This window comes from Leopardus geoffroyi, chromosome E1, assembly GCF_018350155.1.
Source record: "Leopardus geoffroyi isolate Oge1 chromosome E1, O.geoffroyi_Oge1_pat1.0, whole genome shotgun sequence".
In the NCBI taxonomy this organism is placed as follows: domain Eukaryota; kingdom Metazoa; phylum Chordata; class Mammalia; order Carnivora; family Felidae; genus Leopardus; species Leopardus geoffroyi.
This window is the reverse complement of record NC_059330.1, coordinates 20,330,969-20,354,783: the sequence shown is the minus strand read 5'-3', so window position 1 is coordinate 20,354,783 and position 23,815 is coordinate 20,330,969. Positions and strand designations below refer to the sequence as shown.

The 23,815-nt window shown below is 48.6% G+C and overlaps 3 protein-coding genes across 3 annotated transcripts in view; all 3 read right to left on the bottom strand.

Annotated features, from left to right (window-relative positions):
* Positions 1-51: 51 nt before the first annotated feature.
* CDK5R1 (cyclin dependent kinase 5 regulatory subunit 1) lies at positions 52-3,941 on the bottom strand. The gene has a single exon (XM_045488078.1). It carries the CDS (start codon positions 3,831-3,833, stop codon positions 2,910-2,912), a length of 924 nt encoding a protein of 307 aa, XP_045344034.1. The 5' UTR covers positions 3,834-3,941; the 3' UTR covers positions 52-2,909.
* LOC123603318 (translation initiation factor IF-2-like) lies at positions 3,860-8,325 on the bottom strand. Its single transcript, XM_045488077.1, has 2 exons — positions 4,284-8,325; positions 3,860-3,975 (listed from the first exon to the last, which is right to left on the bottom strand). The coding sequence occupies exons 1-2, from the start codon at positions 5,165-5,167 to the stop codon at positions 3,906-3,908; spliced, it is 954 nt and encodes a 317-aa protein (XP_045344033.1). The 5' UTR covers positions 5,168-8,325; the 3' UTR covers positions 3,860-3,905.
* Positions 8,326-8,436: 111 nt separating this feature from the next.
* Positions 8,437-23,815, bottom strand: part of PSMD11 (proteasome 26S subunit, non-ATPase 11) — a 30,603-nt gene continuing 15,224 nt past the window's right edge. Inside the window, exons 6-14 of the mRNA XM_045488076.1 lie at positions 21,300-21,494; positions 15,432-15,576; positions 14,628-14,688; positions 12,932-12,994; positions 11,337-11,462; positions 10,845-10,880; positions 10,537-10,588; positions 10,096-10,238; positions 8,437-9,977 (exon numbers count right to left, since the gene is read on the bottom strand). Coding sequence (XP_045344032.1) covers positions 10,096-10,238; positions 10,537-10,588; positions 10,845-10,880; positions 11,337-11,462; positions 12,932-12,994; positions 14,628-14,688; positions 15,432-15,576; positions 21,300-21,494 — 821 coding nt within the window. The 3' untranslated portion in view covers positions 8,437-9,977. The remainder of the gene's footprint in view (positions 9,978-10,095; positions 10,239-10,536; positions 10,589-10,844; positions 10,881-11,336; positions 11,463-12,931; positions 12,995-14,627; positions 14,689-15,431; positions 15,577-21,299; positions 21,495-23,815) is intronic.

Here is a 23,815-nt window from a genome sequence, read left to right as displayed (position 1 = left end):
CCCCCCGCCACCCCCGCTCGTGAATGACATGCCCACAAAAAGAGGCCTATGTAATGGATGGTCAGTGCATTTTATTTAATCAGCACAGTACAAAAATAAATAAAAATAAGGGAAGGGGAATTAAATTACAGCCAAACTGAGCTTCATGACCTTGTCAGATTATAAACCACACATACTTACAAACACACTACACACACACATACAGGATGAGACAAATATAAATTAATGTTAACAATACCCACGGTTTGGTCAAAGAGGAACTACAGAACAAATTGCACTAAGAACATACACCGCACGCGTAATTAGCAGTTTCAAATATACAGCTATGAATAATTCCGAGTGGGAAAAAAATGGCACATTTTCTTTTCATTGCAAGTTTAACAACTTTGGAACAAAACTAGATTCTAATAATGTATGGAAAGAATATATCAACCCTTCAGGTTTACAAGAAAAAGAGGAAAACCAAATCCTGAACTATTATTCCTGTGACTTGTTCTGTCGACGGGTGTAATGCTCACAGCCATCTGTTCTAAGATTATTTTTCTTAAGACACAAAATGCTCCTGGTTCGCATGCACAATATCACTGTAAAAGCAACAGTTAAAGAATAAAGGGTTTTGTTTTTTTTTTTTCCGTAGGTTAGTTTTTTTTTTTCTTTTTTTTTTTTTTTTTAATCGTTGTTCTAAAAGTAGTCTTCATAGCAGCATGTCAAATGGGTTCACTGCCTGCACGCTCAAGTACATGGGTTCCTTCACACGATCCTGACCGGCGCAAGGGCAGGGAGGAGAAACGTGGCAGGCTTCACACTGGGGGGGGGGGGGGGGGGGGGGGGGGGCGCGGACCAGAGACTTATTTCCTTAAGTCCCCGACCACTCCTGAAATTTGCACCTCCTCCAAGAAATAAAAAAATAAATACGGAGAAAGAGAAGGAAACGCACAAAACCGGAATCCTGGGGATGCAACTTAACTGCACAGTTTCAGGCCAAGTTCAGCCGCCCAACGAGTGGACTACGGACACGCGCCCCCTCCTCTTGAGCCTCGGCACCCGAACCTCCCTTTTCCAAGCCGCCAGGGCCTGCCGCCCCCGAGGGCCTCCTACCTCAGGTCGCACGTGGCGGCGGGATCTGAACAGACAGGCCGTGCGACAGCTCCACCCGGGGAAGCGGCCAGTCTGCGCCAGCAGTGCGGGCAGCCGCAGGTTCCTTCCAGTTCCACGGCAGGTTATCTGGCAGGCCCCGGGAGGGCTCCGTGGGCCTTGAGGCGCAGCCGAGCAAACGCCCTCCCAGCACGGAGCAGGCCCTCCTCCTCTGGTCTGGGAACCGAACGCTCCTCTTAAACCTGGGCCTCAGTTTCACAGCTTTCTCTTGTTAAGCGTCAATTTCAGTAGTGTTTGTGCCGAAACCAGCAGCCACCTGGAACCTAATCCTGTGTCAAAGGACCCTCTGCCTTCCCCCGGCCCCCCCATGCCAGCGCTCCCCGTGGGGGGGGGGGGGGGGGACTGGGACTGGAAGAGAGAAGTCTCCAGAGCGGCTTCACGTTGCTCTTTGTTCCCCAAAGCCGGAGTGCCGGGCCATGGAGGAAGACTGGCTCCCTTCTCCCGCTCCTCTCCCAAGTCCCAAGCCACCAAATCTGGGAGAATCAGAAAGGAAACTGATTAAGCACACATTGCGTGTTCTCACAGCCGCTAGGGTGAGGCGGAAACCCCAAGCAGCAGCTGCAAATGATCAGGCGCAGAATCAGCAGGCTTCGGAAGCAAGCAGGAGCGTTACTCCCGTCTTGGAATTGTCTCCAAGATCCAGTGGTCTCCTCGGGCCTTGCAGGGCAAGGCTTCGTCTTCAGAAGAAACTGAACTGTTTGGAAACAGCTTTAAATGAACAGGGGTGGGGAAGGGGGTGGGGGTTGCAATCACTACCACATCACCCTGATCCCTGACATCACCCCCTCACCCCAGCTCTGTGGACCAAAATGTCACATGCACCGGCAAGAGGCCTTAGCCCTTAGGTGGGCACTGGCTGGTCTCGGGCACGACTCCCCCACCCGCCTGGAAGGCAGGCTGTTGGTAATGGGCACCTGCAGCTGCCCTGGCCTCCGCCACAGGGTGAGTAAGCTGCATTAGTCAAATGAAAAACTCCCCCAGGAAAGGAACTGTCCCTAGCTCCACCCTACTCCTTTAGCTAGGACCCCAAATCAAAGAACTTCATGAGTCAAACCAGCTCACTGACCAACACCACCAACATGGCTGGGAGCAGGGGACGAGGGGTGGCCAGGGGGCAAGTTCTGTGTCTTCACTAAAGGAAAGCCCTTCTCCCTAAAAAAGAAAAAAGAGCAAACCAGGGTCGTGTGCGGCCAAACGACAGGACGCAATCTTTGTACCAGGCCAGCTTCTCCATGATTGAAGAGCGGTCCCCGGGTGGCGGGCATCCGGCCTTCACAACCCCACTCGTGGCTCGGTCAGGGCGGTGAGCTCCACAAGCCTCTGGGAGAATGGACGACCCAAAACAGGAGCCAGAAAAGGACCTCCAACCGGAAATGCCAACTGCTCCCTGGGCCAACTGGCCAGAGGGCCCCCGCCTCCGGCTCCCATGCCAGACGCAGCGGGCAGCCTCACCTGCCCTGGTCCAGCAAGGGCACAGGTGGCAGAGGCAGGTCAGTCCTTTGAATTCCCCAAAGTTGAGAGGTTGGTGGCCTGGGTGGCTCTGGATACATCTTCTGGGTTTTGCACAAGGTTCGGGAGTTCAAAAGCGCCCAGAGTTCTCAGCAGGGCTGAGGAAAACCCCAAGGAGAGAAGGTGGGAAGGGACAGGCCCTCGGTGGCTTTGCTAGACACATACTGTACACAAAATCTGATTTGCTTAATAATAAATTTTTAAAAATGAATTGAATCCTTGAGCCAGGATGCGGGCTACAGGGCTCACCGATCGAGCCCGAGGAGGAGCCGCTTCTTGTCCTCCTGACCGCTCTCATTCTTCAGGTCGGAGAACACCTGTGTGAAGTAGTGTGGGTCGGCGTTGATCTGCAGCATCTTGGAGCTCATGAGGTTGATGACGGAGAGGCAGCGGTCCCAAAAGGCCTCCTTGCAGCTCTCCACCAGGAAGGGCTTGAGCGGGTAGGAGATCTCGTTGCCCATGTAGGAGTAGGAGAGGTACAGGCAGGTCAGCAGGATGGCCTGGAGCTCGTGGTCCGAGCCCACCTCGGAGGAGATGACGTCCCTGCAGAGCATGTAGAGGAAGACCACGTTGGCCGGCGTGATGAAGCCCTGGTCCTGCCAGCCCTGCAGAAGCAGCGAGCGGTCCACGCTGCGCAGCCAGAGCACAGGGTCCGTGGGGGACAGGTGCTTCAGGCGGTAGCACCGGCGGCAGAGAAACTCGCCCAGGCAACGCAGCAGCTCGCTGGTGGACGCCTGGACGATGACACGTTTGGGCGTCCCTGCGGAGGTGAGAGCAGGATGCGGGGCCTTCTTGACCGAGGAGGAGACCCCGGTCTGGGAGCCCGAGAGCTGGCTGGCAGGGGGTGCGGGCGGCTGGGCCGGTGGGGGCTGGGCGAACGTGGACAGGTTGGCGCACGACAGCGACTTCTTCAGGTTCTCATTGTTGAGGTGCGTGATGTTGTTCTGGTAGCTGCTGTTCGGCTGCACCTTCTTGGAGTTCTTCTTCTTGGCCGACACGGCCACGATCCTCTTCCAAGGCAGCACGGAGATGATGGAGTGCCGCTTCAGATTCTTGTCCTTGGCGTTCTTGCTGTTCTGCACGGCCGTGTAGTGGCCCACCGTGGCCGCGCCATCCTCAAACAGCGTGGCCTTCCGGTAGCTGGGGGACAGGGACAGCACCGTGCCCATGGTGCCGCTGCGCGCCGGGCGGGGGCCCGCGCCCCTGTGCGCCCAGCCTGCCGGCCGGAGGGAGAAGACAGCTCAGCGAGCCCGCGGCGGCCCCGGGCAGGAGGCGGGGGCGCTCCCGGGGGCGCGTGCTGCCCCTTCAGATCTGCGTGGAAAACAAGATGGTTCTCAGCACCAGGCGGGGCTCGGCGCCGCGCTCCTCCACCCCGGCCCAGGCGGCCCCCGCGGACTTGGCCCCGGCCCCGCGCCCCTGCGCCCCCGCGCCGCAGCCCGGCCGCCTCCACTGCAGCACCCCCCGCCCGCCTGCCGCGGCCGCTGCGGTCCGGACGGCGGCGGGAGGGGCCCGTGCGCCGGCGGGAGGCGCCCAGGGACCCCCGCCTCGACACCGCGCGCGGCCTCGACCCCGACCCCGGCTCCTCGGGGGCAGCGGGCGGCCGCGGGGCGCAGGCTTACCCGGCAGGCAGCGGCTCCTGCGCTCCGCGCCCTCCCTCCGCAATGCGCGCCGCGGCTCGGGCCCGCGGTCCCCCGCGCTCGGCGCGGCTCGGCGGGGCTCGCGCTCGGCGGCGGCGGCGGCGGCTCCGGAGCTTCTGTCCAAGGTTCTGCAGACGCCGCGGCCCCGCCCCCCGCCGGCCGCCTTCGCCGCCGCCGCCGCCGCCGCGCTCCCGTTCCCGCCCCGGCGCGCTCCTCCGCGGCCTCCTTGTCGGGGGCGCGCGCGCGCGGCCCACGCGCCGGGCTGGCCTGCTCTGGCCGGGGATCCCGGGGCCGCCGCGGTCCTCAGCGACAGCCGGGCGCGGTGCAGACAGGGACGCGGCCGCGATCCCGAGCGCCTCTACTCGCCGCGCCCCTTGGAGGACCCGGACTCGGGCGGTGGCGGCGGGTACTCGCGGCGCCAGCCCCGCCCCGCCCCTGGGGCCGCCCCTCCCGCACCGCTCGCCGCCCGCTCTGCGCCGCCGCGCCAGCAGCAGCCCGGCCGCGTGAGAGTCCTGGGCGCCCCGCGCAGCCGAGCTCGGGGCCGGGCCGGGGGTGGGAGGGGGAGCGCCGGGGGTGGGGCCGAGGGCCGAACCCGCCCGCCGCCCCGCCCAGACACGTGCTGCCTTTGTTCCCGCCGCGGCGCCCGCAGCCGCGGGCCGCGGGGGCGCTCTCGGCCGCGTCCCCGCCCTGGCGACGCGCGGCCCGCCCGGACTGAGGTTGCCGCACGAGAAGCCATCCACAGAGGCTGGCCGGGACTCCGAGATCCCTTTTTCCATTAACATCCTCGCCACCCGGGAAAGATGCTGGGGCGCCGGGGGAGGAGAAGCCTTTGCTGAAGCCACTCGCATCCCGATGGGCTGTCCCATCGACTTTCGTGCCTCCCCCTCCGGGTCCTCTGTTCCCGCACTCCAGGTAAATGCCCCGGGCCTAGAGGTAAATAGAAATCCAGGCCAAAGAGGCCTAGGCGTTCCGGGTTGGTCCGCAAATACCGCCTGGCTTTCCCACACCAATAGGGCTCTGAGAGCCCCTGGGTCGTCCGCTGCCCCAGAGACGGGCCAGTCCTTCACAGATGTGACCTCGACGTTTCCACTGGCCTTCTTACCAGTTCTAGTAAAGCTGAAGCAACCGTTTTTCCAACCAGCCTCTGATCCTCTGATTTAACTGGTTTTCATGCAAAACATGTATCATTTGAAGATCTGGCACCAGTAAAATTGTAAAATTCTGACTCGACTAAGAACAATTCCTCTCACAGACAAGAATTCAGATCCTTCACAAGAATCATTCGTTTTTCTTTTAGTTTTGTTCTGTAAATTGATTTAGAGTTGACCACAAACCAGAGAAACAGAAGCTCCAACCCATATCTGAATCCAGATTATCACCTCTGGACCAAAAGATAAGGAAGTGGTAATCCAGATTAGACTACCCAATTCCCTGGCCACTTCACACGAGGCTGTCAACCTGTGCCAGCTCTGCCAGTTCTGCCTACTGCCCTACACAGAACAATGCTGCTATCGAGTCAGAAAGCGCTAGAATTTGTGTATGTACTACCCAGCGATTTCTCTGTCAATAGTGGCAATTGAAAGCTTTAGGGACTTTGGTGACCGTAGAATGGAAAATGCATTGTTCTGTACCCAGAGGGCTACTTCTGAAACCTCCACAGCAGCTGTCATCTTAACTTAGATGAAAGCAGGCCCTTAGCTCACTGCGCCCCTCCCTCCAAATGTTCCTCCGTGTACAACCTCTGCCTGCTTTGAAAATGGAGTGATCCTCAACCCTCCTTCCCTATAGTAAGGAGCTTGAAGAGGTAATCTCCTCCAGGCCCCCTGGCCCAATTACTCTCTTTTCTCTCTCTAAGGCTAAGCCTTTCTCCCACCAGCCCCAGGTGGAGAGGCCCAGAGGCCCAGCCTTTGTCCATATTGCCTCTCAGGGTCGCCTTCAGATTCTGGTGTTGAGCAAAGGTTAAATGCTTTCCATTTCACAAAACGGGCCTAGATTTCGAAGCCTGTAATCCTCCCCTTAGAACTATCTGGACCCACCCTGTTCCCTATACCTACAAATTTCAGTTCTAGCTATTCCAGTTCATGGCAGACAGCACCAAGGTCCACTTTACCCCATTTCAATTTCCCAAACCTAAGAAGCATGCACTTGCCTGGGCCTTTTCCAATCTGACCACACTCTGGTATCTTCTCTTCTTGCCTTTGTTCAGCCAGCCTTCCCTAGCACTTTCAAAAAGAGCTCTTTGCATTACTACCTCAATCTCCTCACGTGTCAAAGGCAAAGCCATGTTTGCAGCACAGCATGAATGAAACGTGCACTGCCAGCCCGCTTGCTACTGTGACTGAGGAAAGAGGCTGACCGGAAGTTCTATCCACCCGGCCATGCCCACTGTTTCAAGGCACCCACCATCACCAGCTCCACCCCAAGCCCCCATCACAGCTCCAATTGCAAGGCAAGGAAGAAAGGTCAATATTCTGCCACAAATGGCAGAATCAAGGCCCCAGAACGCAGACCCGGCTGAACGAAGCAGAGCTGTTTTCTTCCCAGTCTTCTTCAGAGAAGAGCTCTAAACCCCATCAATCAGCCTATTTATCCTATAGCCTGCCTCTAGCTTCTAGAAGGGCCAGCCTCCTTGTTACCTATGCCATTAGCCTTCTGCTATAGCTGGCATTCCTGTGTATCATCAGAGAATCCCGTCCTCTGCATGGCCCCATTCCCATACTACCCCAAGAAGGAGAGGCCAAGGCCCCAGCCAGCTACCTTCCAGAAAGGGCTCCAGATAAAGCAAGGCTAAGCCCTGGCTTCTGAGGAAGCCATGCTTTGTTCCTTCAGGGATCACAGAGCAGCATCTAGTGGCCCTTCTGGGCAGCACAGATTACATAACTAGCACTCAGCAGTGTTCCAGAGCCAAGCGCCTCAGCCTCTGCTCCCAACACCAGCGCCGTCTCATTAGCACACAAGAAAGCCTTGGCACTGATGCACGCTGGTGCCAGGAAGGGTCCCTAGATGAGGAAGCCTGGCCCAGGCCAGCCCATGGGCCACCGGACCCTCTCAGCTGTGTCCAGACCCAGCCTCCTGGAGGCCAGGGAGGGAAAGCAGGAAAGCAGTCCCAGAGGTCTAGAGCAGCACAGTCCAAAACAGTGTAACGTGAGCCACAAAAGCAAGCCACATAGATAAAATTGAGTATTTTCTAGTAGCCACATTAAAAAAATAAGAAAAAAAAAGAAACAGGTGGGTTTTAATAATATATTTTATTTAACCCATGATGCTCAAAATATTTCAACATCTATATTAAAAAGTTGAGCTATTTTACATTTTTTGTTTTATACCAAGTCTTCGAAGTCTGGTTTGTGTTTACACTTGCAACGCATCACACTTCGAATTACCCACATCTCAAAGGCTCGACAGCCACATGAGGCTAGTGGCTACACAGTGGACAGCACGGGTCTAGAGGAGGTCATCAGACCCACAAAGGGAGCAGAGGAAAGGGCTGCTGCCGACTGAGCTCCTCGGGGCTGCCCTAGGCTTGGGAAACCCTCCCTCTTCTCCAGCTCTAGGGCTGACTGGATCCCTTTGGAAGATCTCTTAAAGTCCTTTAGTGAAGCAAAATCCTCCCACAAGTGAAACTACAAAGAGACTATACAAAACTAAAACAGAATGAGAGTGGTTTGGACTGAAGTAAACTGGCGGCCAGAGCGCACACCTCTCTCCTGTCAGCCTCAGAGCCCCTCAAACCACCACTCCCAGGGTCTGAGGAGCTGTGTGAAAAATCATACGGCTTTTCCAAAAGATTCCAACTAGAAGCACAACCACAACTGAATGTCAGGACTCCCCAGACACTTGCGTGACTTCATATAACCCTCACACCACAATTACCTACCACGGAAGCGGCAGAGGATTACAACCCAAACCGTGTCCTCACTGGACCGTGTTGCCTTGGAAAAACGGAAGGATACCTGCACACCACTTCCCGCCTCCGACCTCACCGACAACTTTCTTACCCGAAGCCCTCCACTTCACCCTGGGTCCAAAGGTCTCCCATGAAGCAAATGAGATACCAGAGCTTTGGCCAGTCTAGAAGGCTACACAGAGCTGTGTGGACTTGATCAGAAGCCCTCCAGCACTCAAGAAAGGACACTTTTTGAAAAAAAAAATTGTTTTTATTGGAACTCATCTGAACATCAGATATACCTGGTGTTGGTTAGCAAGAACCGTTTGTACATTTGATATTGATGGTGCCAAAACCAAAACAGTGACTGGACATGACGGGGAGAGATGATGAGAACAAAAAACCTGATTTTGGAGAGGAAAGTAAAAGCCAGTCAGATTCAGTGAGGATGCAAAACCTGGTACAACAAAATCCTTTTACAAAATATAAATTTATTACGAAAACCTGGAAGGATCATCTGAGAAAGGGAAAGAAAAAGGAGGCCAGCGGGAATGAGGCATGAGGGGAGGAGGAGAGGAGAAGACAAAGAGATGAGAGGAAGAAAATAGAGCTGAGCACGACGGAGGTACAGAAGCTTACCTGCCCAAACGGCATGAAAGCCTTGCTATGTGATCTCATCATAAAACAAAGCATGCGGAAATACAATGCTCTACCTCCCATCCGTTCGATTTCTAAGAGGTAAATAAAGAAGCTCCCTGGGAGGGGGACATGAGGTTGCTCGAAAACCCAACAACGAAGATTTTAAAAAAACAAAAACGAAAACAAAAACAGCAAAAGCCCCACACCCCACAGTCGCATTTCCAATGTTCACTTGTTAAAAAAAGACTAAATCCATCTGACAGCAGGAGGAGGAGGGGGACAGGGAGAGAAGCTGATGGATTTCAGACAGCCTGACTCCCCTGGAGGAAAGGAGGGAGGGAGAGAGACATGTGACGGTCTCCTGGTTGAGAGGAAAAGAGAAGGGACAGAAAAGAGCAGAGAAGGGCAATTAAAACACTGACGTCTAATCTAGTTTACTGTGTTAAAAAGAGCCACATGCACAGCAGGCCCCCTGAGGGCCCACACTGCTCCCGCGTGGCCCTGGTGGACACTAGCTCCTGGCCGCATCCCCACTCCTCCACAGGTCGGCGCGAGCTGTGCGGGTGCGGCTGTGGCGGGACCTCCGGCTGGTGTGCTGGAGCCACTGTCGGGGGGAGGACGGGAGACAGGCCACGTGGCAGGGGAAGAACACCGAAACGCCGCATTTCAAATAAAAAAGAAAATAGCAGTCTATACACAGTTGTTTGTTTTGGTTCAGTACAAACAGAATAAAAAGTCGTTGCTTTGATGGTCAGGCAAACACCCAATTCTGAAGAGGAGGAGAGCTGACGCCCAGCAGGTGGATGAGGAGCCCCAGTGGTTGGCGGAGCGCCTGGCTTTGCGGCCCTCTCCCAGGAGGCAGAGAGCACAGCTTTAGGTAGTGTAAGCCTTTTTCCTTTTATTTAGAATAACCTTTTTTTTTTTCTTTTTCTTTTTTTTTTAAGCAATTTCCCCACTCCCAAGTCGGGCCAGTAAAGATTACATGAAAACTGGCACACCTATTGGCTGGAATACAGATGCACCAAATGAGGATTTAAAAACTTTCCGAGCGAAAAGTAGAACAAAAAGAAAAAAGAATCTCCTAGCATTTTCCCCAAAGGTTTCACTCTCCCGCCACACACACTCTCCAAAGGACCGCTACAGATCCAACTCTGCAAGAGAAGACAGAGCAGTGTCAATCGGGGAAGCTGCGAGGCCACCAGAAGGCTTTCAGTCTCGACAGGCAGAAGACAGCGCTGCCCGGGCCTGGGTCCCGGAGCCAGCACTCACCTATGTCAGTTTCTTGGCTTTGTTGTAGAGGGAATCCACTACTTTACTCATGTTCTGAATTGTTTCCAGAGCAGCTTCATAAGTTTTATCTACTGGGGGTTCATCGAAAATAATCAAGACACCCTCCCCCTGGTCCAAGATCCCTGCAGGAAACACAAGGGCAACCCAGGTAAAAGAACGGATTAGACACAAAAGCACTTGAGAAGCAGCCCACTCCCTAGCTGCCTCCCTTTCTCCAGAAAGGAGGAGAACCAGAAAGCATCTCCATGTTCCATGTGCACATGTCTATTACACATTCTCTTATGGGGATAAGAGGGGCAAGGATCCCAGGGAGCCACCAGGTGAAACAAATGGAACATCTCCTTTCAAGATAAACAAGAGTGTGATGCCTCAGCCACATCCCCACCACCAGCAGCCCCCTCGCCTATATGACTTACTCACCATGAAATTTCTTGTCAAGAATCATCTGTGATAATTTCCTTTCCACGTCGGCCTAAAATCAAAGCACATGATGAAAGGGACTGGTATCCACTAGTCGAAGATCACACGGGCATGAAAGTTTTGTATAAAAGGGCAAATGGATTGAAAACAAAACGGCAACAATGCAACTCGAGCTCTGAGCTCATGGTCTCCTTACCACATGAAGAAGCTTGAGGACCTTCCAACCAGGCCCATCCAGTGTAAATGCCAGCACCTCCATGTGCCCCTCTCCCCGTCCCCACCCCCAAGACAAGCTCAGGACTGCTTACCTTGGAGAGTTTGATGAGGCTAGATATGTGTTCAATCTAAAAGAAAAGGCAGAGAGACAGCGACACCGAGAGTCATGCTTCTGCCTCTAACATGGAGGTAGAGTGGGGGTGGGATTGCTGTGTCTCCTAAAACCTGGCCCAGCGTCTCTCTGGGACAGACGGTCTCTGGTCATGCTTAGGTCTCTCGTGCTCTGTCCGTCTGCCTGCCTCTCATTGCCAGACAACACACACTCCTACCCCACATGCCCCTACAGGAGTATCTACCACAGGCACGGTGACTACAGAAGCAAGGAGGGGACTGCTCTCAGATTACAAGCAGAGGCCATCTCCCCGGCCTCCACCCCACAGCACCTCCACAAGAAAAGCTCAAGCCTCTAGCCCTCCAGACACAGCCCTGGAAGCAAGTTCCTATTGTGGATAGGTGTGGGAAGGGAGGGAGCTAGAGAGAACGCTTAGCCAGAGAAGAACCAGGGTCCCCCGCAGGGTCCTTACCTGAACTCGGGAAAAAGGCTCAATGACCCGGATCAGATTCTGTTCCAGCAAGTTGTCATACAACTTGGCCAAGTGTGTACTGATGATTGGGTCATCCCGGAGCTCTGCCCGGTAATCTGTCAGGGCCTGCCAAGAGAGCCGGTCACAGAGATTGGCACACAGAAGCACCTGAAAGGCACACTACTCCTAGCTTCCTAAGTAGTCTGCTGGACTTTGTAAATCCATGGTTGACTGAAGTTATGGAGGATCTGAGATGAAAGACCACTTATGACAGAAAGTAGAAGAAAAGAAACATCGAGAACTAAAAGACGGAGCCCCTTCTCAGCACCATCTTTCTATAGGAAAGTCTCACGTTGACAGCTCAAACCACATAAGCCCCAAGAACAGCTCAGCTTGAAAGCCAAATCAACTATACAAGCAGTTCTCAAGATGTATCCACAGAGTGAATAGGGTCTCCGTGAAAAAAAAGGAAAAAAGTTTTTTGAGGTAAATAACGGGAAATGCATTCCACAACTGGCTCGTGGAGTTTTACAAGAACATCAGCATACAGTTCTGCAGTTAACAGAAAGCAAAGCATCTAATTTTGTTTAGCCCTAGGGTTTCCCAGACCCTTTTCCCAAGGAACACCTACTAACAGAAGTGTCCCATCAAACATCCCAAACTTTAAAACAAAATGATCTATTTTGTTTATTCATGAATGTAATTTATCTACCCTGAGAAATGGTCTCAATATCCAGCCTCATGCCAGCTGTGCTATAAGGTGTTAAGCAACCAAATCATGACAAGTAAGGAAGTGAATGAAACCAGCAAGAAAGCTCTGCAAAGATGATGAATCTTGGGGGACACCCACAGCCAAATGGTCTAGCCTCTGTCCACACTACATTTTTCTTCCTAGATCTAGGTTTGTTTTTATTAGGTTGGTCAATATACTCAGACTAAGAGAAGAGAGGCTCAGAAGAGAACAGATAAGTCTCACACTACTGCTCAGGCAAGTTCTCCCTTTTCAAACCTTCACTAACAATGAGTGGAAGGCAGAGGAGACAAAGACAGCCTGAAGAGTGAACTGAGGAAGTGTGTTCCAGTCCACTAGCATACATCAAGACTTCTCCTTTGCCGACAGACGAGAAGCAGAGCTGACATTTCTGGAGCTGAAGGAAACCCTGAGACCGTGGAATGTGGAACAAGTGCCAAGCCTGGCATCGAACCCTGACATGTGAGCTGTGGGGCTTCGGGCCTTCTCGCTGAACCCCAGCTCCCTCAACTATAAAATGCAGGTTAAGAGGTTGTTGTGAAAAATTAAGTAGAAAAGGATGACAGAAACAAATGTTTGAAACTGAAAATTACTATACATAAATGAGGTATTACAACTCAACAAGTTTCATTGTACAAAAGTGCTCAACTCTTTCCAGGTTTTGATACTGTACTGTAATTAAGATGTAACCATTGGGGAAACTGGGTGAATGGTACATGGGATCACTGTGTACTATCTTTGAAACTTCTTGTGAAACTATTATTTACAAACAAAAAGGTTTTTTTAAGTATGTAAATGCCCCTCTCCTCCACCCAATTCCCTACCAACCCAATACCATGCTTACCTTTTCAAAATCTGCCAGTGATCTGTTCTTGCTAGCCTGAGCCACACATTTTAATGCTTCTGTCTAAGAGTAAAGAGAAAAGCAGTGAAAGTGATCTATTCTGCACTCAGACCTAATCCACTAAATGTCATAAGCAGTACACTATGTCCACACAACTTTTGGATGCAAGGAAGAACCTGCCCCACCATTGTTTTTCAGAGGCCTGGGAAGAAAAGCTAGAAAATGACGAGAGAACTATGATCTCTTTACCCCTCCTCCAAGGCTCTTTATGCCCAAGCCCCCAGACTCTTTTTGCCCTTAGACCTGATCATACCTGTGCTTCATCAACTCTCATTCTCCCAGGTTTGGTACAGAGCACGAGCCAAGGTCTATTTTCATTAGGGTTGAGACACCAGAATTCTACCTATTACACTCAATGTTAAAATGCCACAGAGGGATGAAGGTACAATCAGTGGTTGAGAGCAACTTCTAACCTGGTTAATAAAAGGCACTTCACCAAGCTTTCAAGTCTCCACTCAGCAAGACATCTACAATCTTTCTGGGAGACTGTTCTGACTCCTGCTTGAAAGTGGTCATCAAGGTACAAAGGACCAGAAGGACCTCCTCTCGTACCAGCCTATGCACTTACATAAGGACGCTATGTGTTACACAGCAGACTTTGAAATGGTGCAAAACTAATCATTAGTCTGTCTCAGCATTTATGCCAGACAGAACAGATGTCACAATTAGAAACGCCTGGAAATGAGAGCCAGATAACCCAAGTTCAAAGTCTGGCTCCACCATTTACTACTTACCTGACCCTGTCCTGGACACTTGAGACCTCTCTTAGCCCATTTCCTGAACTCTAGTTCCATACAGGCAATGAGTCCTTCAATGTAGTAATAACGACTATTCCTGTGGTCAAAACTACGAGGGGATCTGAAACTTTTTTGGATGAAAAGCCATTTAGGACCACTTGTAGAGAAGAACAGTTTCTTCCATCTGTTAGGGCCATTCCTCCAAGGACATAAGATTGTTAATGGGTCTATTGTTCAGAGACAACTGCATTTGAAATCCAGAAAGATTACTTTTACTTTACTAGTGATAATCAAGCAAAGTACAAAGAAGGGATGGTCCAGACTTCTGAGACCACCTTTACACAGGTCATACTCATACCTACTCAGGCACAAAAGGGGCTCCTCCTGACTATCAAAGGCCTCTTGCACCACACACACTAAGGACATGAATTGGAAAGGTACTGAGCAACACTTGGATGAGCCATCAAAACCTAGTTTCTGCACCAAGCACTTCAACCTCCCTAAAGCACATGTGCACCAGACCTTACCAGGCTCCAGATTCTTGGAGAACCCAAGATTTCATAGTCTGCACATATTAAGTTAACAAATCAGGCTCAAGATAGATAAAATTTTTGGTCAAAGCAAAATGCAACCTAACTTGTGCAAATGCTATGGTTCAGTTCTTATAACTCCCTCAAACCACCTGATGTCCATAAAAGCACCAAGCACAGACTCTCCAGGCCAAGAATTTAACAGTACAGGAAACACACTGCATGGCCTTAAGGGAAAGGGGTGGCAGGGGGTAAGGGGGATCACATGGAGAATATAGAATGGAGACCTGAAGAGCACTGGTCATGACTGACAATGTGCTGGCCTCAGAGTAAGATGAGGATCAGAACTTCAGTCAAAGTATTCCCTACCTGCCTCCCTGCATACCGAAGCGCAAGTTTCCCGCTCACCAAAGCCTGGACATCTTCTGGGCTAGAAAAAAAAAGACAAACTTGGTCAACTGCTCCAGGATGTTAGGCTTCTAAGTATAAGTTGAGGCAGGTTTGTCTCAGAATTCCACGGAGAAGACCGCCCATAGAGGTAACAGTCCCCACACCCAAACCCACAGGCCCCTCACCTCACAGAAGGCAGGCTTTCTTCACTCTCTGCCTAAGCCCAGCACTTGAGAGCAGAAAAACTCCAGCATTAAAAAGAAAGCAGCACTGAACGTCCCAAAAGTAGTAGACCCAACAGACAGAATAATGTCGGTCAGTATCTCATTACTCCCAAAGGAATGTTGATAAATTCTGTAGAATTCCTTATGAAAAGATCCGTCATACTTGCTGTTGTCCCCTTTCTCAAACCTCTCCCTAACCTCTTCCTTAACCCACCCCCATTCTGGGTGGCCCACCTGGCCAGTGCTGGACTGTAAGCTAATTTCCAGGCCCACTGTCTGGTGCTCAGCAACTCTCTGGTCATAATAATTGCAGGATGATGAGAACACTCCAAGAGAGTCTGGAAAGGAGATTTCTAAAATCTGTCTCCCTGATTCTCAAAGACTAGCAAGGAAATGTGCTCTGGAACACCTTCAATCCCCCCACTCTATGTCAACCAGCCCCAGAGGTGGCCACTTCTGCTTCTGTAACCAGCCCAACTCCCTGTGCAAGCCATCTGTATGGCCAAAAACTGAGGTGAAGAACTTGAGTTCTCATACCCCCAAGTTAATGTGTACCTACGTGTTGAGCATGATTTTGCACAGCAACATGTACTTCAGAGATGTGATGGCCTTGGGGCTATCGATGGAATCATAACCCTCAAATGCCTCATAGAAATACGAGTATGCAGTTTTCCAATCCTTCTCCTCTGCTGCATGGATAATACCTGGGCATTAAAAAGAAAGGAGTAAAAACCATATGAAATAATAGAACCATCAAAGATCAGAGCTGGGAAGGGCCTCAGAAATCTATCCCAACCCCATCTACTTAGTGATGAGGTCAGGAAGGGATAAAGGGCCTGCCCCAAAGTCAATGCCAGCTAGTGGCAGAGCTGGGATTAGACCCAGTTCTTTAGTCACCAAGTTCAATGTCATCTTGACAATATAAATTCCAAAGGAGTTAGAGACCCTACTCAAAGGGGATCCTAAAAACCTTTAAAATGCAGGGGCAGGCGGGGAGCGCTAACATCTTTCCCCAGGCTTCCCATCACCACCATGGTTCTGCTATCTTCTGAAGCCACTAGAAAAGGCCACGTTTAGCCTCCAGGACGTCACCCTCATAGGTCAGGAAGTTCAACCAAATATCCTGGACTGCCTGAATGACTTGTTTTGGTAACACGTCTTTAAGACAGCTTGCCTAAGCTTGACATTTTTATATGTAAGCAGCTCTCATAAGAAAAAAGAAATCCAATCTCTTATACTCTCATTTCAGATACTTGTCATTTACAAGTGTGCTTTTGCCTAGATGCAATCAATATACAGACTTCATATAATGCTAGACATATGAGCTTAATTTAACTGGACATGGTTAAGCAGTACTTCCTTCGGCTGATAGACTACAGTTTAAATAATTCTCTATCATTTAGAAGTTGGAAGGGCACCTGGATGGCTCAGTCAGTTAAGTGTCCGACTTTAGCTCAGGTTGTGACCTCATGGTTTGTGGGTTCATCGGGCTCTGCACTGACAAGCTCAGAGCCTGCAGCCTGCTTTGGATTCTATGTCTCCCTCTCTCTCTGCCCCTCCCCTGCCAGTGCTCTCTTTCTTTCAAAAATAAAAAATAAACCTCAAAAAAAAAAAAAAAAGCTGGGTTGTTCCCAACAAGGCTAACTTTGATTGAACTTGCTATTACTTGCAACCTACACTATCACTTGGGATAACATGAAATTTAGTTTTTTCTAGCTTGGGAGGCATCTAAGCCCTCAGAGTCTGTATTAGTTTTTGTTTTTGTTTTTTTTCTTTTTTAATTTTTTTTAACGTTTTTTTTTTTTTATTTTTAATTTTTTTTTTTTTCAACGTTTATTTATTTTTGGGACAGAGAGAGACACAGCATGAACGGGGGAGGGGCAGAGAGAGAGGGAGACACAGAATCGGAAACAGGCTCCAGGCTCTGAGCCATCAGCCCAGAGCCCGACGCGGGGCTCGAACTCACGGACCGCGAGATCGTGACCTGGCTGAAGTCGGACGCTTAACCGACTGCGCCACCCAGGCGCCCCTAACGTTTATTTATTTTTGAGACAGAGAGAGACAGAGCATGAATGGGGGAGGGTCAGAGAGAGGGAGACACAGAATCTGAAACAGGCTCCAGACTCTGAGCTGTCAGCACAGAGCCCGATGCGGGGCTCGAACTCACGGATGGTGAGATCATGACCTGAGCTGAAGTCGGCCGCTTAACTGACTGAGCCACCCAGGAGCCCTGAGTCTGTATTAGTTCTAACTCCACTTCAGCCTTTATGAGGTTACAGACCTCAGCCCCATTTGTTTATTACCACAGTGCTTCCCAACATTCTTAACATCAAGATACTCAGAGAAAGTATTCAGCACCTTGAAATAAAAGGATAAAACTACTTACACGTGACCCAAGGGAACAATGTTTCAGCACATTTTATTTATTTGTTTATTTACTTATTTATTTATTTGAGAGAGGGTGCAAGTGAGCTGGGGGCAGAGAGGGAGAGAGAGAATCCCACAAGGGGGAGGGAGGGGGGGGGGAGGGAGAGGGAGGTAGAGATGGGGATTGAGAGAGAGAGAGAGAGAGAGAGAGAGAGAGAGAAAGAAGTGGGCATTAAAGGCAGGGCTCGAGCTCACCCAATGCGGGGCCCGAATTCACGAACTGTGAGATCATGACCTGAGCCAAAGCCAGATGTTTAACTGACTGAGCTACCCAGGTGTCCTGTGTTTCAGCACATTTTAAACCCACCTATCATATACTTGCGTGCCTGTATACCATCTGGGAACTTGTGACTTAATAACCATTTACTGAGTGTATGTGCCACACCCCAGTACTTTTAAAATACTCTACCCAAGAAACCTCTCATTTTGAGGCTAAAGGAATCACCCTTCTTCTCTACTGTTCTTAACTAAAGAGAGCTGGAGAAAATCCACCCTTCTCTGTAGCCAAGGAGAGCGCCCTCAAGAATGTCCAACAAACTATTAACACTGCTAAACTAGATTAGACAAATCCCCATTTCCCACACCTCCTGGTCCTGAGCTAGAAGAGAACAGACCAGACCCACAGTAAGACTAGTTTAAAAAAAGAAAAAGAAAAAGAAAAGGTAAAATAAGGGCCAAGAACTGGTATACTGCTTTCCCAAATACAGTAATAAATAGGGACCACATTAGGACTCCAAGCAACATGGCTATTATAGGTTTATCTATTTATTTATTTAAAGAGAACATTTTTTGAGAGAGAGAAAGTACGCACATGAGCATGGAGAGGGGGGCAGGCAGAGTGAGAGAGGGAAGGAGGGAGAGGGAGGGAGAGGGAGGGAGAAAGAGAGAGAGGGAGGGAGAAGGAGAGAGAGAGAGAGGGGGCGAGAGACACGGAGAGAGAGAGAATGAATGAATGAATGAATGAATCGTAAGCAGGCTCCACACCCAGCACAGAGCCTGACTTGGGGCTCAACCTCACAACCATGAGATCATGACCTGAGCCGAAATCAAGAATTGGTCCTTTAACCGACTGAGCCACCCAGATCCCCCAGGAGGTTTATTATTTAAAAAACAAAACGGGGCACCTGGGTGGCTCAGTCAGTTGAGTGTCTGACTTCAGCTCAGGTCATGATCTCACAGTTTCATGAGTTCGAGCCCCGCCTCCAGTGCTGACAGCTCACAGCGTGGAACCTGCCTCAGATTCTGTGTCTCCTCCTCTCTCTGCCCCTCCCCTGCTCACGCTCTGTCTCTCAATAATAAATAAACGTTAAAAAACAATTTTTTTTTAAAACAAAACAACACAGCAACAAAAAAACTGAGACTGTCACTCATTCAACACAAATATTAATGCCTACTATGTGCCAGGAACTGATATAATTACTACAGAGAAAATATGAAGAAAAGGCCCTCATGAAGCTCACAGTCACACAGTGGGAAAGATGGTCACCAAAACAGAAACAAGACTAGTACCACAACAAGACTAGCACCATGTACAAAAGAATAGAGCTTTGATAGGGAAGTCCAAAAGAAAAGAAAGCACAACTGGATCTGGAAGGGTGCACAGGAGTCTGCCAAGGGGATAGATGAGAAGGGGGAATTTCCAGGCAAAGAAGACAAAATACACAAAGGCACAAAAGTAGGAACACATGAAGTTATCTGGTAACTGATGAAAAGATGCTTTCCTTTAGCTTGCCATGTTAAAGTAAAATGTAGCCTGGGAATAACAGGAAACCACTGGAGAATTTCAAATAAAGGAGTTACATGATCAGATTTGTGTTTGAGAAAAATGACTTTGGGGTCAGTAGTGGATTGGGAGAAGTAATCAGCAACGGTTACATCAGCAAAACATTGCTCCAATGCCCCAGACCTTTATTAGCACAGTGACTGTAGGATGGGGAAGGAGGAGGCAGGTTTGGAGACAAACTAAACCTGATCTAGCAACTGACTACATATGAAGGGTGAAGAGAAAAAAGAGTCAAAATTAACCCAAAGACAGTAGCTTGAGAAACATTAAACCAATAATGATACTACTCACTTGAACAGGACAAAAAGTTTGAGAGAGGCGTTAGATAATAATTTTGCTTTTTGACATGTTGAGACTGAGACACCTGAGACATTTAGGTATGTATGTCCATTATGCAGCTGGAAATCTGGACCTGGAATTTAGGAGAGAGGGAAGCTACTGAAGGTCTAGGTGAAGAGACCACTGGTGGCATGCAGCAGCGAAAGCCACAAGTGAGTATGAGATTTGAGACAGGAAACAGAACAGGAAGAGAAAGAAGCTAAGAAACACATTGAGAAACACCCACACTTAAAAGTCAGTCATAAGGAAGAGGAAACAGCAAAGTGTGACCAAAGAGAGTCAGTCAAGGGAGGAGAACCAAGAAGACACTGATGTCAAAGAAGACTAGAGTGTTCAACAGGGTCAACTTCCCCCCAAAAGGAGAGGTTATAAGGAAGTTATTGACTTCTTTCAAGGAGTCAGTAAAGGAAGGATACTTTTTCAGCTTTTTCAAGAAACTTGACAGAAAAAAAGACAGCAATTTAGAAAGGAGAAAGGCCTATGCTTTTGTAGCTGGGGCAGTTCAAGGACTAACAGGAAGATCCAAGGGGAGAAGAAAGACTGAAGACTCAGAATGAACAGAAGGACAGGTAAAAGAATCAGTGACAGAAATTCTGGAGAGGAATGAGAAGAGGGTTCATGTACACAGGGCCTCCATTTCCTCTGAGAAATCAGATGCAAATTCATCTCTTGCCCATGAAGGAGGGCATAAGGAAAGAGGAACAGCTTAAAGAGAGTGCCAATACTGGTGAAAGCTAGGTGCTGTGGTAAGAGCTTCACGTTCATCATCCCATTTAATCCTCACCACGATCCTATGAGAAGGTACGACTATCATCACCATTTTACAGATGAGCTACAGATAAATAACTTGCCCAAAGCCACACAGCTAGAAACTGACAGAACCCCAATTTCAACCTAGGAAAGGTAGTTTGTAGAGCTTCTGCTCTTAACCTCTGAATGATAAAACATATCATGTGATATTCACAATACCTGATAAGCAAGTAGGACAGGTATTCTTCCGCTTATACAATTATAAACAAAGATTGCAGAGGTAACACCAGGACTTCAAACTAGTAGTCTTTTTTTTTTTGTTTTTACTGTTTATTTATTTTGAGAGGGGGGATGGGGGGGGAGTATGTGCAGGGGGGGAGAGAGAGAGAATCCCAAGCAGGCCCTACACTGTCAGCAAAGAGCCCAACTCAGGGGCTCAAACTCACGAACCGTGAGATCATGACCTCAGCTGAAATCAAGAGTCAGATGGTTAACCGACTGAGCCACCCAGGCGCCCCTAAACTAGTCTTCTGCCTCCAATTCCAGTGCTCTTTCAATAATGATGATAAACTAGAATAAAAGCTGCTAGCTACAAGAAAAAGCATTCTCCTGCCAATCCATGGCCTCCTAGCCCCAATATTCACACACTCCATCAGAAAGGTATCCACTACACTCAACTGCAATTGGGGGTAGTAGGGGAGGCATTCCTCAGGGGAATTCCTCAGGGGAGGCCCTGATCTGAGACCCTATGGAGAAGTCCAACATGCTTTACCAAGGTCTCCAAGTGACAAGAGACTTGGGTTAGTCTAATTCTGAAGAGAAGTGCTACCACCCTAAATGAGTGACTAAGGTGGAAGTTAAGGGAGCTTTTTAAACTTGTGAGACCTTTCTAGGCTCTTGGCTATAACCATCATGTCGCCTGGACCACCACAGATAACCATGTTCTTAATATATTTTAGGCAGTTAACAGCAAGTTAATAGGAGGGAATGTATCCTTCTAATTAGTTTCTCTGAGAAGCTTGAGTAGAATCAGCCAATTACATTCTCCATCCCCATGCCCCCCATTCCTCCCCACTGTAAGATAAGATGAACTTTAAGAAAACATGCCATGAGTAGCTAGGGTGTTACCTGATTGCATATCCAATGTGGCCTGCAATTTAGGGGGGCAGTAGATAGCATTTGCTGTAGTTCGAGCAGAGGTTAAGGCAGCTCGGGCTTTCGGCAGGTTGCTCAGGGCATGGTATGTTTTGCTTTCTAAAAGCTGTACTTCCACCAAAAGGGCTTTGTCATCCATCTTTTTCAACTCCCGCAGCAGCTGAGAACCTGGAGCAGGAAAAAATATATACCCCTTTGTTAGCCATAATCTTAATACCTTAATACTGTAACGTCTCACTCTCCCACCCTCATAAGAACACTCAGGATAAAGAAACTGGCCTGAACTCAGAGAGGTAGTCTATTTGCAAGAATTAATTTTTTTTTACTTATGTGCTATTTTCTCTTCCAAAAGAGAAACACAGACCTCTTTGAAGTTTTCTACATACTAAAGACAACATTAGGGCCAAAAATCCTATAAGCTTACTCAGAAGATCTGAATATAGTGAGAATCTCCACCCAGAACATGCTGAAACTAGTTATTCAGTTCAGACAGCCACCTGGTCTCATTCTCTTCCTGTCTAGCAATCATAATACTACATAAGATACGCCAGGCACTAAGATTGGAGGGGGAAGGAAAGAATTCTGGATATGCCACTGTTCTCCAAATACACCTTCTTCTCATCTCAGATGAGAAAATCAAATCCAAATAGACTTGCATCATATATACAAATTAACTCAAAATAAATCAAAGACCTGAACATAAGAGCTAAACCCATAAAACACAGGAGTAAATCTTTGTGATCCGGGATTAGGCAATGATTTCTTAGGTATGATACCGAAAGTGTAAGCAACAAAAGAAAAAACAAATGGGACTTTAAATTAAAATGTGCTTCAGGGGCACGCCTAGGTGGCTCAGTCAGTTAAGCGTCCAACTTCGGCTCAGGTCACGATCTCACAGCTGGTGAGTTTGAGCCTTACGTTGGTCTCTGCTGACAACTCAAGAGCCTGGAGCTGCTTCAGATTCTGTCTCTGTCTTTCTCTGCCCCTCCCCCGCTCACGTACTGTCTGGCTCTCTAATACAAATAAACATCTAAAAACAAATCTTTTTTAATGTGCTTCAAAGGACACTATTCAAGAAAGTAAAAAAGCAACCCATAAAATAGGGGGAAAAATTTTGCAAACCACGTATCTGGTAAGGGACCTGTATCTAGAGTGAACAATAAAATGACAACCAACCCAATTAAAAAACAAGCAAAGGATTGAATAAACATTTCTCCAAAGACATACAAATGGCCAATAAGTACATGAAAAGATTCTCAACATCATTAGTCATCAGGGAAATGCAAATCAAAACCACAATGAGATACCACTTGCACCCCCCACGAAGATGGCTAAAATAAAAAAGACAATAAATAAATAAAACGTGGCATAACCACACAATGGATATTCAGCAATAAAAACGAATAAAGTACTGATATATGCTACAGCATGGACGAACCTTGAAAATATGCCAAGTGAAAGACCATATACTACAAGATTCTATTTATAAGAAATGTCCAGAACAGGAATATCCATAGGGGCACAAAGTAGATTCATGCTTGCCTGGTGGGGGGTGGGGAACAATGGGAAGTGATAACTAATGGGTACATGGGTACAAGGTTTCTTTCTGGGGTGATGAAAATGTTCTGAAATCAGATTGTGGAATGATTGGACAACTGTGAATATACTGTATTCGTGTAAATTCAGTAGTAAAAAAACAATGAATTGTACACTTTTAAAAGGGTGAATTTGGGGACACCTGGGTGGCTCAGTTGGTTAAGTGTCTGACTCTGGATTTCGACTCAGGTCACGACCTCACAGTTCACGAGATCAAGCCCATGTCAGTATATTCATATTCTCTCTCCCTTCCTTGCTCTCTCTTCCCCCCCCCCCCCGCCCCTCCCCTGCTCACGCATGTGTGCGCTCTCTCTCAAAATAAACTTTATTAAATAAATAAAAGGGTGAATTTTATGGTCTATGAATTACATCTCAATAAAACTATTGTTTTTTTAATGCTACTATTTGAATCATATGAAATCCCATTTTGCTGGATAAAAACTTAATACTGGCAATTTTTTCAACTTTAATAGAGAACCATAATCTTTCATCTGGGGAAAATAGTCCAGATCTACCCACTAATTTAAAAAAAAAGAAAAAAGAAAAAAAAGAAAGAAAGAAAAAAAAAAAGCAGCAGGCAAAGACTCCAGGGTGTTTAAAGGCCACACAGGGAAAGCCTGTAGTCGGCCCACTCTAGCTGCCATATACATTTGCACCAGTTAACTTCTTGGGCTTTAAAAGAGATTTTAAATATAATTATAAACAAGTATAGTAAATGTAATAGTCAAACACTTGCAGTTTGATCCTTTTGGTTTCTAAATCTGACAGACTAACTCTGGGTAGTTATTCAGAACTTCCAAATGGCATTTTTCCATGACAGGTTCAGTAAATGTAAGCCACTTTAAATCCTTCTTAGAAGTAAACAGAACATAAGTTGTTAGTATGTAACCAGT

Excerpts from the sequence above, each read along its gene's own strand:
- CDK5R1 (XM_045488078.1), bottom strand. The coding sequence starts at position 3,833 with ATGGGCACGGTGCTGTCCCTGTCCCCCAGCTACCGGAAGGCCACGCTG.
- LOC123603318 (XM_045488077.1), bottom strand. The coding sequence starts at position 5,167 with ATGGGACAGCCCATCGGGATGCGAGTGGCTTCAGCAAAGGCTTCTCCT. Across the intron at positions 3,976-4,283 it reads CAGGAGCCGCTGCCTGCCGG|ATCTGAAGGGGCAGCACGCG; the intron begins GTAAGCCTGCGC and ends TTTTCCACGCAG.